The 14,808-nt window shown below is 37.7% G+C and overlaps 2 protein-coding genes across 3 annotated transcripts in view; one reads left to right on the top strand and one right to left on the bottom strand.

Moving 5' to 3' along the window:
- Nucleotides 1-8,316, bottom strand: part of ASB3 (ankyrin repeat and SOCS box containing 3) — a 98,859-nt gene extending 90,543 nt beyond the window's left edge. The window contains exon 1 of the mRNA XM_059078953.2: nt 7,308-8,316. The gene's annotated coding sequence lies outside the window, so the exon portion shown is untranslated. The remainder of the gene's footprint in view (nt 1-7,307) is intronic.
- Nucleotides 7,504-14,808, top strand: part of ERLEC1 (endoplasmic reticulum lectin 1) — a 37,739-nt gene continuing 30,434 nt past the window's right edge. Inside the window, exons 1-3 of one of the 2 annotated variants that reach the window (XM_059078955.2) lie at nt 7,504-7,876; nt 13,013-13,117; nt 14,728-14,808. In XM_059078955.2, coding sequence (XP_058934938.1) covers nt 7,715-7,876; nt 13,013-13,117; nt 14,728-14,808 — 348 coding nt within the window. In that variant the 5' untranslated portion in view covers nt 7,504-7,714. The remainder of the gene's footprint in view (nt 7,877-13,012; nt 13,118-14,727) is intronic. The other variant, XM_067007606.1, reaches the window with a different exon arrangement.

Raw genomic sequence — 14,808 nt, 5'->3', positions numbered from 1 at the left:
GCTAGTGGTAATTTTCTTTGTTAGTAGTACAAAAAAAAAAACACAGTGAGCCCTAAAATCAATGGCAAAGGGGAACTGCTATAGTTTTAAACAGACTTTAAATTGGGATTGACATATATATACTATATATAAAATAGAAAACTAATAAGGACCTACTGTACAGGCACAGGGAACTCTACTCAATACTCCGTAATGGACTATATGAGAAAAGAATCTGAAAAAGAGTGGATATATGCATAACTGATTCCCTTTGCTGTACACCTGAAACTAAAACAACATTGTAAATCAACTATACTCCAATAAACTTCTTTATAAAAAAAATAAAAATAAAACAGCCTTTATGACAACAATTAAATGCAAGGCATGACATCCCTGACTGGATCCTGAATGGAGGAAAAGGAGGCCAATAAATGGTGAAAGTTGAAATCATTGTTATTTTTCTAAGATGTGATAGTAGTATACATCTTTGGTTATAGAGGACTCTTTTTATTCCTAGTCATTGATTTTTTTTTAAGGTTCAGGCCAGTTATCTTGTAGAATGAGCCACATTTTTTATTTGTTTGATAATTTTCTTATACCCAGGCTTGACAAGACTACTACACTGGTATTGTTATATATAGTTGTTGTTCACATGAAGTTTTAAAAACTCATTCTTATACAAAATTCTTAACAGAAAATCCTTAGGAAAAACCATAAACAAAAATATAAAGCATGGGATTAAAAAAAGAAACATTCTACCTTGATTTGAAATCAAATTTCCAATCTCCTTTCTTTTTCCTTGTACCTAAGAAATGAGTACGTACAATATTCACATTTGCACCTGGATATTTGCTGGCATTCTGTCACCTGTGTATGTGATGTATTTTAACCAAAAATCTCTGAAGGCCAAAACTTTTCTCTTCATTTATTTTTCCCAAAATGTGTATCCCAGTCCTCTTAAGTCTTCTTGTTACCACAGAGTAAATTATATTTAAAGGAGTGATTGGAGGGTAAAAAAGATCAATATTGGAAATTAACAGAAAAGGTCAATTACTATCTTAGGCAGCCTCTGGAGTAAGTAGTGTTAAACAACCTCAGATTGCATACCAGCTGTTAATTTGAACAAATGTCTTTATTTTTATCAGTTTTGCCCTTTATATCTCTAAATGAGAAAGTATTATAGAGATCTGGGATAACTTTTAACTCAAAGCCCAAGTGGTTGGTTCTCATTTCTGTCTCAGAAAAATTTCAACTGGAAAAAAAATTTTACAGTTTTATTCAGCCATATTTTATAACATGGCACAGATATACAATTTTATACCTGTGTGTGAATTATATTAGAACATATTAACCTCTCTTGTGTTTCAGTTTCCTAATCAGTAAAATGAGGAAACAATAAAATCTAACTTCTGAGATTATTACAAGGAATAAATCAATTATATAAATTTATATCTCTAAAGCACTTAAAATAGTACCTGGACACATCTATTAAATGAATGAAATACATAATAAATCTCAATCTTCATAATAGTTCTTACATCTCACATTTGTTATTTTCTCCATTTTACAGGTAAGAAAACTGAGCTCTCAAGAGGTTAAGTAATGTGCCAAGGTCACACATGTAGGTAGGATCAGAATCTCACTAGCCTAACTCTTGAGCCCTTGCTCCTAACCATCTCACAATTCAGTTGTACAGAGTTTGCATATAATTATTCAGCCATTGCCTTATTATTAGAAAATCAGATATCCAGGGTTTTTTTTGCCATTACAGCTAATGCCACAATGAATTATCTTTATACATACATCCTTATGTGTCAGGGCTTTTGTATTTAAAGGAGAAAATCCAAAAAGTAAAATGACTAGGCCAAAAGGTTTGCATATTTTTAACTTTAATAATTTTTAACTTTAAAAATTACTAATTTTAAAAAGTTTATTATAGCAAGTCTATCTTTCCTTTTACAGTATCTGGATTTCCTGTCTTACTAAAAAATACCATCCCTACTCCAATTATATGAATATTCTCCTAATTGTTTCATATGGAAATATCTTTAACTCATTTACAATTTACTTTTTTTTTTTTTTTTTTGTGGTATACGGGCCTCTCACTGTTGTGGCCTCTCCCATTGCGGAGCACAGGCTCCGGACGCGCAGGCTCCGGACGCGCAGGCTCAACGGCCATGGCTCACGGGCCCAGCCGCTCCGTGGCATGTGGGATCTTCCCGGACCGGGGCATGAACCCGTGTCCCTTGCATCGGCAGGCGGATTCTCAACCACTGCGCCACCAGGGAAGCCCTACAATTTACTTTTTTTTTTTGGCAGCGCTGCCTGGCTTATGTTCCCCGACGAGGGATCGAACATGGGCCCTCAGCAGTGAAAGCGTGGAGTCCTAACCACTGGACCGCCAGGGAATTCTCACAATTTACTTTTTATGTAATTTATGATAAGGTGATCTAGTTGGTTTTCCTATAGATGAATAGCAAACTGCACTATCAGCATTTATTAAAACATCCTTTTCCCACAAAAGTGAAATGACACCCTTGTCACATATTAAATTCCTTATGTCATTCCCAAGCCCCCTTTCTATACTCAAACCAAATTATTTTTGATCTCTATGTCTTGGGTTCATGCTCTTTCATCCACTTAGAATAGACCTCTCCCAGCTCTGTAAATCCAATTCCTACCATCCATTAAGGTCCTATACAAATGCCGAGACTACCTTATTGGTTTCCATGCTCCCTTCTTCTCATCCCTTGCTAGAGGTAATCACCCCCTCCTTTGAATGTCTGCAATACTTTATCTGCACAGTACTTCTCTAACAACACTTCTCACTTTTAATATAATTAGTTATTTACAAGTCCTATCTCCCTTCCTAGGTGGTAATACTTTGGTGGACTTGATCTATATCTAAGTCATTTCTTTTATATCTAAGTCATTTTTATAGCACCCTTAGTACTTTGGACAGTGCTTCCAAACCACATTTATTAGATGAATAACTGCACAACTCTTGATCTCTCCCCAGATCTGTAGTTCTGCAGCTAATTGAAAACTGCCACATTAAGACTAACTCCCTTGTGTGCAGAAAAGCATAGTTTTGCAAAATAAAGGGGAATTTTTCTGGAATCCATGAAGCAGAAATTTAAAATAAACGGAATTTAAGATTGTGTATTCTGTACCATATTTACATGAGAAAAAAATCAAGAGACTATTAAATGAAGTAACTGACTATTTTTTCAAAATAATTTCTAGGCAATGATGGGGTTAATACAGATTCAGGACAATCTTCTACATATTTACATTCAAAATTCTCTATGATGATAACTGCATAATGATGACATCAGTGCGAGGTAAGATTAAGTGCCTTATGGAATCATTAAAGATACAACGCAAACAGGCATTATAGGAAAAGTAGGTGTTCACTACACTGCAAAATTTTTAGAGTGCTAGAAAGGTCCCCTGCTTGCCTCTAATATCTTCCCACTCAGTGAGCTAATGCCTAAAACGTTACCATTAATATTCAAGCCTCTCATTTAAAAGTCTAAACCAGTGATGTTCAACCATCGGCCATTTTGCCTGCCAAGGGACATTTGGCAATGTGTGCAGACATTTTTGGTTGTCACAACTTGGCTGGGGGGAGGGGGGAGGGCGGGGTTGCTACTAGCATCTAGTGGACACAAGCCAGGTATGCTACTAAACATTATACGACGCACAAGATAGCCCCTCACAACAAAGGATTTTCCTGGCTCAACATGTCAACATTGCCAAGGTTTTGAGAAACTGGTGTATACTCTGCTGAAATGCAAAAACAATGTTTTTAATTTAACATACACATAAAAAAGCCTCCACTTCAATCCAATCAAGCCTTTCTTCCCCTCTGCTCCTCCTCCATGCTGTCAAACCCAGTGGTTGGTTACCTGCTTATCCTCATCTTCCACAACTTCTCAGCAGCATTTACTTGACTCAGCTAGCTGGTCATTCCCATGGTACACTTCTTTCTCTTGACTTCCTTGATATCTCAGTTTTCTGATTTTCTTTCTGCTTTACTGGGCACACCTCCCCAGTCCATTTTGTTAATTCTTCAATGCTGTTCAATATCTAATGGTGTAATGATTCATCTTCCCTTTGTTATCCTCATTTTTTCCCTAAATGATGTCAGCCAGAATCATGGCTTTCAGTATATCTATAGGCTAATAATGCCAAAATTTATAACTCCAGCTCTGACCTCCTCACCTGAGCTTCAGGTTTATTTAACCAATGTGTTAGCTCCAGTTGGATGTCTAACTGATATCTACAACTTAACATGTCCAGTAAATCAACTACACTCCAATAAAAATTTAAAAAAATAATAAAACTTAACATATCCAAAACAGAACCCTTGATTCAGAAATTACTACTATTGTATTCAAACCACATATGTAAGACGTTAACAACTGGGGAAATCTAGGTTTGATTCTTGCAACTATTATATAAGTTTGAAATCACTTCAAAATAAAAAGTAAAACAGACAAAAACACACGGTTCCCATCAGTCCACATTCTTTTCTTCCCTCTTTCAGTAAACTGCACCACCAGTTCCTCATAAAACATATCTAGACATCATCAATTCATCTCTGTAAGAACATGTCACATCTAATCCACCAGCAAAGTCAAGATGCTGTAGCTGAAAAATATATCCAAATTAGGCCACTTCTCCCCATCTCTGCTGCTACCAGCTTCCTAACTGGTCTCCCTGTTGCCATACTTGCCCACTACATTAGTTTCCTAGGGCTGCCATACAACTAAGCCCACATGCTGAGGGCTTAGTTGCTCCACGGCATGTGGCATCTTTTGAGATCCAGGCTCGAACCCGTGCCCCCTGCATTGGCAGGCAGATTCTTAACCACTGTGCCTCCAGGAAAGTCCCAGGTCTGGGGGTTAGACGTCTGAAATCAAGGTGTCAGCAGAGCCACAATCTCTATGAAACCTCTGGAGGATTTGTCCTTACCTCTTGCTAACTTCTGGTGGTTGCTGGCAAACTTTAGCATTCCTTAGTCTGTACACACATCACTCCAATCTCTGCCTCCATCCTCACACAGCAATCTCTCTATGTCTGTCTGTGTCCAAATTTCCCTCTTCTTATAAAGACACTAGTCATTGTATTAGGGCCCACCCGAGTTCAATGACCTTATCTTAACTTTCCATCTTCAAAGACCCTATTTCCAAATAAGTTCACACTCACAGGTTCCAGGGGTTAGGACTTCAGCATATCCTTTTGGGGAACACAATTCAGACAATAACATTCTCTATAATCAATTTTCCACACAGCAACCATAATGATCTTCACAAATGTACATCAGGCCACATCCTCTCCTACTTACAGATCTGTGTTCAGCTGGCCATCTCCTACCACTTTGCTCTTACACTCCAGCAACATTAGCCTTCTTTCTGTCCCTCCAACACACCAAGCTTTTCCTGCTGGAAATTGCTGTGTGGCTTCCTCTTCACCATTTCAAGTCACAACTCAAATGTCACTTCCTCACACAAGTCTGACCATCTACCTGAGCAGCATATCCCAGAAGCATTCTCTTTCACACAACCCTAGTTTCTAAGCAGCAATGACCACTACCAGAAATTATCTTACTTGTTTTTTATCTGTTACTTGAACATAAGCTCTATTGAGGCAGCTTCCATTACTATAGACCCAGAGACTAAACCAGGGCAGACAAATATTTTTCATTTTTATTTAGTCAAATACATCTCTTTTCCTTCATGACTTCAGGATTTCCTATCTTGCCAAGATCATTGAATTATTCTCCTAAGTTTTATTCTATTGTTTTCTTTTTGTTGTTCATTTAAATATCTAATCCATTTGGAATTAATCTTGAACTGAATGTAGTGAATTAATCTGAACTGACTGCCTCTGTTCCTCTAAGAGAGCACTAATCTCCTGCTGTTGATTCCATCCCACATTATCTGCTGACTACACTGAAAAGCCCTAACAGACTATCTAGAAGGATGGTGCTGGAAATGCACTTCCCCACCTGCCTGATGAACTCCTATAAATCCTTAAAACCCCAATTCTAATGTCACCTCTCCTGGGAAGCCTTTCCTGTCCAATCTCTGCCCTTCTTTATATCTTCACTCTAACATCTCTCTACTGTATAATCTATAGTACCTGCCTCATAACATATATAAAGTACTTACACTAGTGCACGGAAGAAATGCTATATAAATGTTAACTGCTTTATTATATCACAATAAGTTACCATTATTTGTCTGTGTAATCTCCCTTGTTAAACCATGAGAGAAAGAGGACAGAGACCCATTTATTTGCCATTTACCAATCCCAGTGTTCGCACACATATTAACCATTAATAAGTAAATAAATTAATGAACAACACCTCAATTCTGGAAAAAAGTAATTTTCTTTGATGCTGCGGATTCCTTTTGCTTTAAAAAAGGAAATTTTTAAAACAAAAAACAGAAAAACAGACTGTTCTTCCTGCTTTTTGATTTGGCTCAAATTGCGTGGGGGTGGGGACGACGACACACGAGGGACGACACAGTCTTTAGCAGATCTAGCACAAAGGTCTAGCTTTTCCCACCTCCAGAAAGACAATGACAGGTGCTCTAGAACTAACACTGTATAACCCATTATGTAAGAGATGAAAACAACGGCTTTTTTTTTAAGATGGGGAGGGGAATCCAAAACTTTCTGTGCTTTTTTGAATAAAGTCAGAGATATATGAACCTCATGTGAGTTCATAACCTCACATTCACCTGGCTCTGAACCTCACATAAAGCAACTTGTCGACTTCCTTAAAAAAACAGCAACCCAACACTTCAACTCTGGGATGAAAGAGACCCCGTAAAGCAAAAATGTAGGGGCTGAGCTATCTAGCTGCCCTACCCACTAGGAGATTCTCCGTCTAGGCCACCCTCGGAGAATCGCAGTATTCTTATACGGGGGGACGACAGGTTTCCTCGGCTCGGGTATCCCCGAAACCACGGCTGCGGAGACTGAGACAACTCCCCGCCCTGCGTTAGTCAGGAGCTGGAAGTAGTGAGGTGACCGCGGCCCACAGCAAAAGAGGCGGAGAGAAACTTCCAGCGGGAAAGATGAAGTGTACAGATGCTACGTGCGGAAAAAAAGAAAAGCAGCGAGACGGTAGAGCAGTCAGGAACACCGCCACTTCTCACTTCTCCTCGCCACCTCGAATTTTCTCATCTGAAGACCAGCACCCGCCCTGCTCACACTCTCCTGTAGCTGCTCCATGAGGGCCAAGCCGCTGCCCAGCCGGTGTAGAGCCGCGCGGGTGGCGGAAGGGAACAGCCGCCGCCTCTCGGACTCACCGGCTCTCCGTGCCGCCACTTCGCCGCCTCCGAAAGGGCTGGTCCGAGACCCGGTCTTTACCCGTCCGCTCCCGGGAGGCCGCTGCGTTCGCTCCCAGCCGCGAGACTGCGGTTGCGTGCGACAAGATAAGCCCGGCCGGCGTCCCGGCTTCCGTAGGCGGACTGCTCGGCGGCCCCGGATGTTGATATACCGCCTGCCCCGGAAACGGTGGCGGGAAGTCCAAGGGGGCGGGGGCGGCGTTGCTGGGTTCTCCGGAAGGAGACGTGGCGGCTGTTGGGCCCTGGGCATCCTGGGTGCTTGGTAGTCCCGCCGCCTCCTCCTCCTCCTCCTCCTCCTCCCCCTCCCTCTCCTCTCCACTGTGGGCCGAGGGGGTTGTGGCAGCGGCTGGAGAATTTGGTGGCGGAGGATGGAGGAAGGAGGCGGCGGCACGCGGAGTCTGGTCCCAGGCGGGCCGCTGTTACTGGTACTCTGCGGTCTACTAGAGGCGTCCGGCGGCGGCCGAGCGCTCCCCCAGCTCAGCGATGACATCCCTTTCCGAGTCAACTGGCCCGGCACCGAGTTCTCTCTGGTCAGTGCCCTCGCGAACCCGGTAGCCATCTCTTTTCCTCCTGGCGCTTAAGGGTTCGGCCCCTTCCCTCAGTATTCTGCGTTTTTTCCCCCTAGAACCTCCTCTGCGGGCGCATGCCTCCTTCCCCAATCCAAAGCTTCATCGACCCCGCGTTCATTCATTCAAACAGCAAATGTTTATCAGACACGTTCTGTGGATGTGCCCTCCATGCTACGCATTCCGGGATCCAGCGGTCACCTGCTCTCCCCTTTAAAAATCTGTCTCACTATACCTTACCAACACTCCTACCCTGTGGAAGAAGCTTTCCTAGAACCACGTCAGGCGCACACGTTTGTCTTCTCTTTGGAAAGTCCTCTGCAGCTCTTAACTCCACCAGCAGCCTTTTCTCCTTCAAGGAATATTACACACCCTACCTACACAATCAGTTGTACTGCGGATATGAGTTCCCTCTCTCACATTCGTTCTTTCTCCCTTGTATATACACACAGTACGTATACATATACGCACAGCTCTTTTTCCATCAGAGTTGTTTTTGAGAGGGCTTTTTGGCCTGTGAGATGTTAACGACGCTCTATGCAGAATATCCTTTACATTTTTGATGTACTACGACTGTTATTTAAGACTCCAGAACATGAGATTTTATGATCGGTTTTCCTACATTGACGAACATGTTTATAATCTCAAAGTAATGAATATTTGCAGTCCTTCTTCCTTTGGGGAGTGGACTGCTGAGAAGTCTTGCTATCCACGGTAGGCCAATAAAAATTGGGCTCTTGTGACACTTACCGTATGGTAATTAATTCATTTATTTCAAATGGAAGTCGGGGAAAAGGTAACAGTTCCCCCCCAACCCCGCTCCACCCTGCAGAATTTTTTAAAAATTCTTATTCCAATTACCTGCAGTCGTTCTACTTGAAAAACTGTTTTAGTATATTGTTCTATTACTATTTCACTGAAACGTGAATATGTGATACTAGGATGTCTGCACAGAATGTCCCAAGATAACGGATGTCATCAGTACCACAGCAGACTTCTATTTGCACATGTTAGTTTTTGCTAGTATTTCACGCCTGGTTTGTTTCTCCACCTGTCTTCAGTTCTTCCATTCTGGTAGTTCAGTGGTTCTTAAGCTTAAGTATTTCTCTGGGAAGCCAGATTAATCTTTGCATTAATGCCAGGAAATATTTTTAAAATTAATTTTTATTGGAGCATAGTTGGTTTACAATGTTGTGTTAGTTTCTGCTTTACAGCAAAGTGAATCAATTATACATATACATATATACACTTTTTTTTAGATTCTGTTCCTGTATTGGTTATTACGGAGTATTGAGTAGTGTTCCCTGTGTTATACAGTTGGTTCTTATAAAGGAAACATTGATATGTTAAAATACTTATATGAAAGTTTGTTACAAGTCAGATATAACTAAGAGGCTTGGGATAAGAATATTTTAGTCCAGCCTCTGTTATTATTTCCAAAGAGCACACTTGGCATGAACTTGGCACATGTTTAAAGAATGTGGTCATTAAAATTTTTACTCTTGCACCTGTGTTTTGCTTTTTTTTTTTTAATTAGAAAAAGGCATGCTGATATGTGGCCCTAAAGATTTACTGACCTATATGCAGATGACTAAAACTAGCCTTTTTAGAAGTTACTACCAAATCGTTCAGTTTTCTTTCTGGCACTGGTGTTTGCTGGCTAAAAAGAGGTTATGGTAGAAGATCTCTGTCTTAACGTATGCTGTACCAACCTTTCCTATATCTAACAATTTTATTTTGACATTTTATTTTTAATTACTTTTCTTTGGCAATGAAGCATAATCTAAGATGGGCACATTTGAAAATTTGGGGAGAAATTTTTTTTCTTTTCTTTTTTTAAGTTTGAGTTATTTTGAGAAAAATCTAGAAACATTTTCCTGTAAGTTGGCAAAAGATCTGTGGCCCTGACGCAAAAATAAGCCCCAAGAGTCATTATCATTTATCTTTTGATTTTTTTTTTTTTTTTTAGTATTTTTCTAATCTCAAGGCTTCCCTTCCCTAGTTTGTGTAATTGAAACTACAGCCCTCCACACCTGGCACTGTCATTTTGTTTTGTAGGCCAGTTGGATGGACATTTGTGTGTAACTAAGGAGCTGTATGAACTAGGATAAAGGTCTTTATCTCTCTACCACCTGAAATTGGAAGGGACTTGATTAGAAGATCTGAATTTTCTTTATCTGTAAAATTCTTCTGTGCTTTAAATCATCTTCCCCTTCAGATATATCAAAATAATACGTAATCTTTCAAATTTGCTTAGAAAAGTGTTAAGCACCAAAATTGTGTACATTTTTAAATCTTTACAATAATTAATGATTATGATATTCTTTCTTTACTGGTTTTTAGCAGTCAGTTTTGTTTTTGTGTATATTTTCCTTCCGAAATATCATCTCTGTGTCATTAAAGTGTTCGATTATTCATTACTTCACAGAGTTTATGAATTTCACCAAAGGAAAACCACAAAATAAGTCTAATTTTCTTTCTACTTCTTTTGTTAGTATAGAAATGTATTCTCACTCAGAAACTTTCCCCAGACACTACATTTGGGAAAAATGGTGACCAACTCCATGGTTCGAAGCATGTTATATATATTAACAAGTAGTGCCATTGAGTTTATTTTACAGCCTCTCCCAGGATAGTTTTCTCTCTCATCCTCTATCTTAATTCCTCCAGACTCATGTCAAACATTAGGAATTTCTCCCCTGCCAAGATACTTTTTAAATTCCTTAACCTTAAAGACCACACCCCCTTGATTAGTTTCATTATATTAAAATCTGATTTTTATCAAATCACTAATCCTACACTAGAAATACTTTAAGGTGTTAAGTTATATAAAACAAGTTTTTTAACACTATCTGTGATTCTGTGCATTCAGAATTATATTTTTTTAAGTAAAAACATGTTTTACAAAATCAGAAGGAAGCATTTTAGTAGTAGATCAAAACAATTTTTTTAACTTAGAAAATCACAAAAGGTTAACTTTTCTCCTGTAATGTCTATTATTAAAAATTAGGGTAAAGTTTGTTAAAATGTTTACTTCATGATCCCAATAAGTGATGCACTATTTCAGCAAAGAGTTTTCAGATAGAAGAATTGCCACTTGGTCTGTTTTATTAAAGAAGAAAGTATCCCTTCCTAAACTAATGAAAAATGAATCTTTGCAGCAACAACAAATCTTCAAATAAGAATAGTGATGGTATCTACTTCTGTTACCTTTTACCTAAACCTTAAAAGCGATAGGCAGAGGAATGAATTTCTTCACATAGACATAAAACCCAAGATTAGTTTTAATTACAAAGAAGGAATTGTCTTCCTTTCTTTGCTGTGGCTCTAGACAAGCAGTTTCTTTTTCCATTGTTAGCATTGTGGTAAATATTTTAGTAAATGAGTCAATATTGCTGTAGAATCCAGTTCTGAATATTAAATTGCAGGTACTTCACAAATAGAGAGGATTAGATTTAAGTCATATGCTACTGTCCACCTTCCCTACAGTACAGGAATGATTTGACAAGACTTCAGGCCATCCATTGCTAGCTGAATGTAAGTCATGCTTTGTACAACTCACTATCATATATTCTGAATATATCCGAAAAACACCGAGAGACATTATAAGTGTTATGTCTTACAGCAGTTTGTTGGCTCAACTGAATAAATGTTTCTAAGGATCCCTTTATCACAAATTTGGCTTTACAACTCTGACTTTGAAATCTCTCTGATTTCTCTCTTCACGTGTGATGATCTTTTAAATAAGGATCTTTGGCCATAGTCCAGAAGTCTATATAGTAATCTAAGAAAATGTTAACAAAAGCTAGTTCAAACATGTTAAAACAGTTAAGGGCACACAGAATATGGAATCGGTCAGCTAGGGTTCATGTCTGGGCTGTGCTACTTACTGGCTATATTACCTTGGACAAAATTTAAGCCCTGGGCATCAGTTTGCTTTTCAGTGAGATGGGTGCAATGCTTGCTTCCAGCATCAAAGAGACAATAAATGTAAAGAACTTAATTTGGTACTGGCATATAGCTAATACAGCTAGTATTTACTGCTGTGTTTTGTTTTGTTTTATTGTCTTGGGAAAACATCTCCTAGTTTGTATTTGTGTTTAAGATAACATCAGTTTCAAGTAATACTGGTTTTATTATAGTTAGGAATTGTTTTTGTTAAACTGAGAAAAGAGCAGAGGTATGTAATAAGGGTGCTTCTTTCCTTGCCAGGGTTAGCCAAATAGTATAGTGGGTTTACAATGCTGTAAGAAAAGTTAAGAGAGAATTGAATTGTCAGAGAACACCTCTCATAGACTTTGAAAACTTCTGCCTTAGTAGTTAGTGACATATTTGCTATAACAAAGCAGAGATTTCTTTTTAGTTAAATAATATCAGTTATATTAATTGAAATGTTCATTTGAATTACATTGGTTCATTTTGATTTGTGAATTTGTTTGGTTTTATACTGTAGAACACTTTAAGGATAGTTTTGTTGATATATACCATGAATCAGCAAACTATACCTTTGGGCTGGCCCACTCCAAACTTTATTTTTGTAAAGCTATTTGTTTGTTTTCTCAGAATACAACCATGCTTATTCATTTACATATTGCCTATGCACTTACTTCCAACAGTGCAGAATTGAGTAGTTGCAGTAAAGACCATATGTTATCCAAATATGAAAACGACTACATTATATTATGTTCAGGTGTCCCATCCAACAGAATTGAGAGTATGTTTATAAAGTGTTGTCAATTCTCATATATAGGTGGTAATTGTTAATAGGAGTAATAAGTACTCAGTGATGATGTATCCATGAACATTGACGCCTCTTAATGCTTTTTAATCTGTATTATAACTTCAATCTGTTGCATTACTACTTTTTTCTTTTTACTCCAAACTTTATTTTTGTTCCTTATTTTCTCTTACATTGTAACACCAGAATAAAGTTTGTCATCTTCATTTTGTCATTAAAAAATATGTAGATCTTTTCCCTACCTTTGCAAGTATGTTTAAAAATCCTGTTGAAATGATGAAGTAGTTTGACCTGGGACTGTAAGTTAGTATAGTTCAGTTTAATCAGCTAAAGCAATATACATTTTTTTGTTCTATTTCTAGCCTACAACTGGAGTTTTGTATAAAGAAGATAATTATGTCATCATGACAACTACACATAAAGAAAAATATAAATGCATTCTTCCCCTTGTGACAAGTGGGGATGAGGTAAGTTTTTATAGATACATTGATAATCCCTGTCACCAAAGATATTTATTTAAAACATTGCAACTCCATGCCTTAAAATAAAATTGAATGACAGGTTTCTCAATTATCCTGTCTACTATAAATATAGTAATCAGTTTTTTATTGAAGTATAGTGATTTACGATGTTGTTAGTAATCCCTATTATTCCTGAATTCTCTGATTTTTACAGTTCAACTTGGAAAAACCAGCAAGCAGTTATTAATGTTTTAGATGAAAATCTAACTCCACACATGCTTTCTTTTATAGAAATGAAGGTTTTGAAACAAGATAAAATTTTAAATGTGTATGTGACATTTTTTATAAAGAATTGCTAATAAGTAAATCTATAGGTACCTTGTGCTTTCTCACTACCTTAGCTCATGCCCGTTTCTTCCTCCTAAAATGCCCTAACTGCCTCTTATCCATTCTTCAAGGCAATTACTTCTTTCAAGATGAAACATGAGAGGCAGCATGGTAAAATGGAAAGAACACCAGCCTAGGAGCCAGGAGGCTGAGGTATAGGCTATAGTTAGCTGTGGAACCTTGAGCAAATTTGAAACTCAGTTCCTCCACTCAATTAATTTATTGAGCTAATTATATAATATTTTTACAATCTGTAAAATGGAAGTATTAAACTCAGTGAGTTTAGGTTTCTTAGGTTTTGTTCAGACTTGAAATCTGTGAAAGACAGTTATCTCATTTTGTTTTAAACCTCCTTAAGACACAAATACACATGTATGCAATTACACACATATTTATGGCATTCAAGTCTGAAATGTAAAAATATATGGAAAACTGAGAAGTATATTAAAACTTTCCAGTGTATTCTATAAGATTCAGCTATTCTGAGGCTTTCATAGATAGAATTTGTTTGGATACAAGCATTTAAAAATTCTGAAGTAGGTTTATAAGAATTGTTCAAGAAACTGATACTTAACCTTTTTCTAAGAGAAGAAAAAAATGGAAGATTATTCTATGGCTCCATATTTTATACTTCATTTCTTTTTTTTTGATTATAGTTGATTTACAATGTTGTATTAGTTTCAGGTGTACAGCAAAGTGAATCAGTTATACATATACATATATCTACTCTTTTTCAGATTCCTTTCCCATATAGGTCAGAGTATTGAGTAGAGTTTCTATGCTATATAGTAGGTCCTTATTAGTTATCTATTTTATATATAGTAATGTGTATATGTCAATCTCAATCCCCCAATTTATCCCTCACCCCACCCCTTTCCTCCTGGTAGCCATAAATTTATTTTCTATATGTGTGACTATTTTGTTTTGTAAATAAGTTCATGTGTACCATTTTTTTTTTAGATTCTGAATATAAGCGATGTTATATGATAGCTGTCTTTCTCTGTCTGGCTTACTTCACTCAGTATGAAAATCTCTAGGTCCATCCATGTTGCTGCATATACTTCAATTCTTTTGAAAGAAGTGGCATGCCATAGGATCTTATTAAAGGTTTTGACTTTTTTCCCCCTTTTATTTCCAAGCATTTGTGGTTTGACCAATGAGTTAATACCTAAACAGCAGAGTTGGGTGAAGTTCCAGAATAATTGTATTAAACTCTAATTCTTTCATAGGAAGAAGAAAAGGATTATAAAGGCCCAAATCCAAGAGAGCTATTGGAGCCACTATTTAAACAGAGCAGTTGTTCCTACAGA

The sequence above is a fragment of the Kogia breviceps genome, chromosome 11 (assembly GCF_026419965.1).
Source record: "Kogia breviceps isolate mKogBre1 chromosome 11, mKogBre1 haplotype 1, whole genome shotgun sequence".
NCBI classification, from domain to species: domain Eukaryota; kingdom Metazoa; phylum Chordata; class Mammalia; order Artiodactyla; family Physeteridae; genus Kogia; species Kogia breviceps.
The sequence above is the reverse complement of the archived record's forward strand: the minus strand, read 5'-3'. Positions and strand labels throughout refer to the sequence as shown.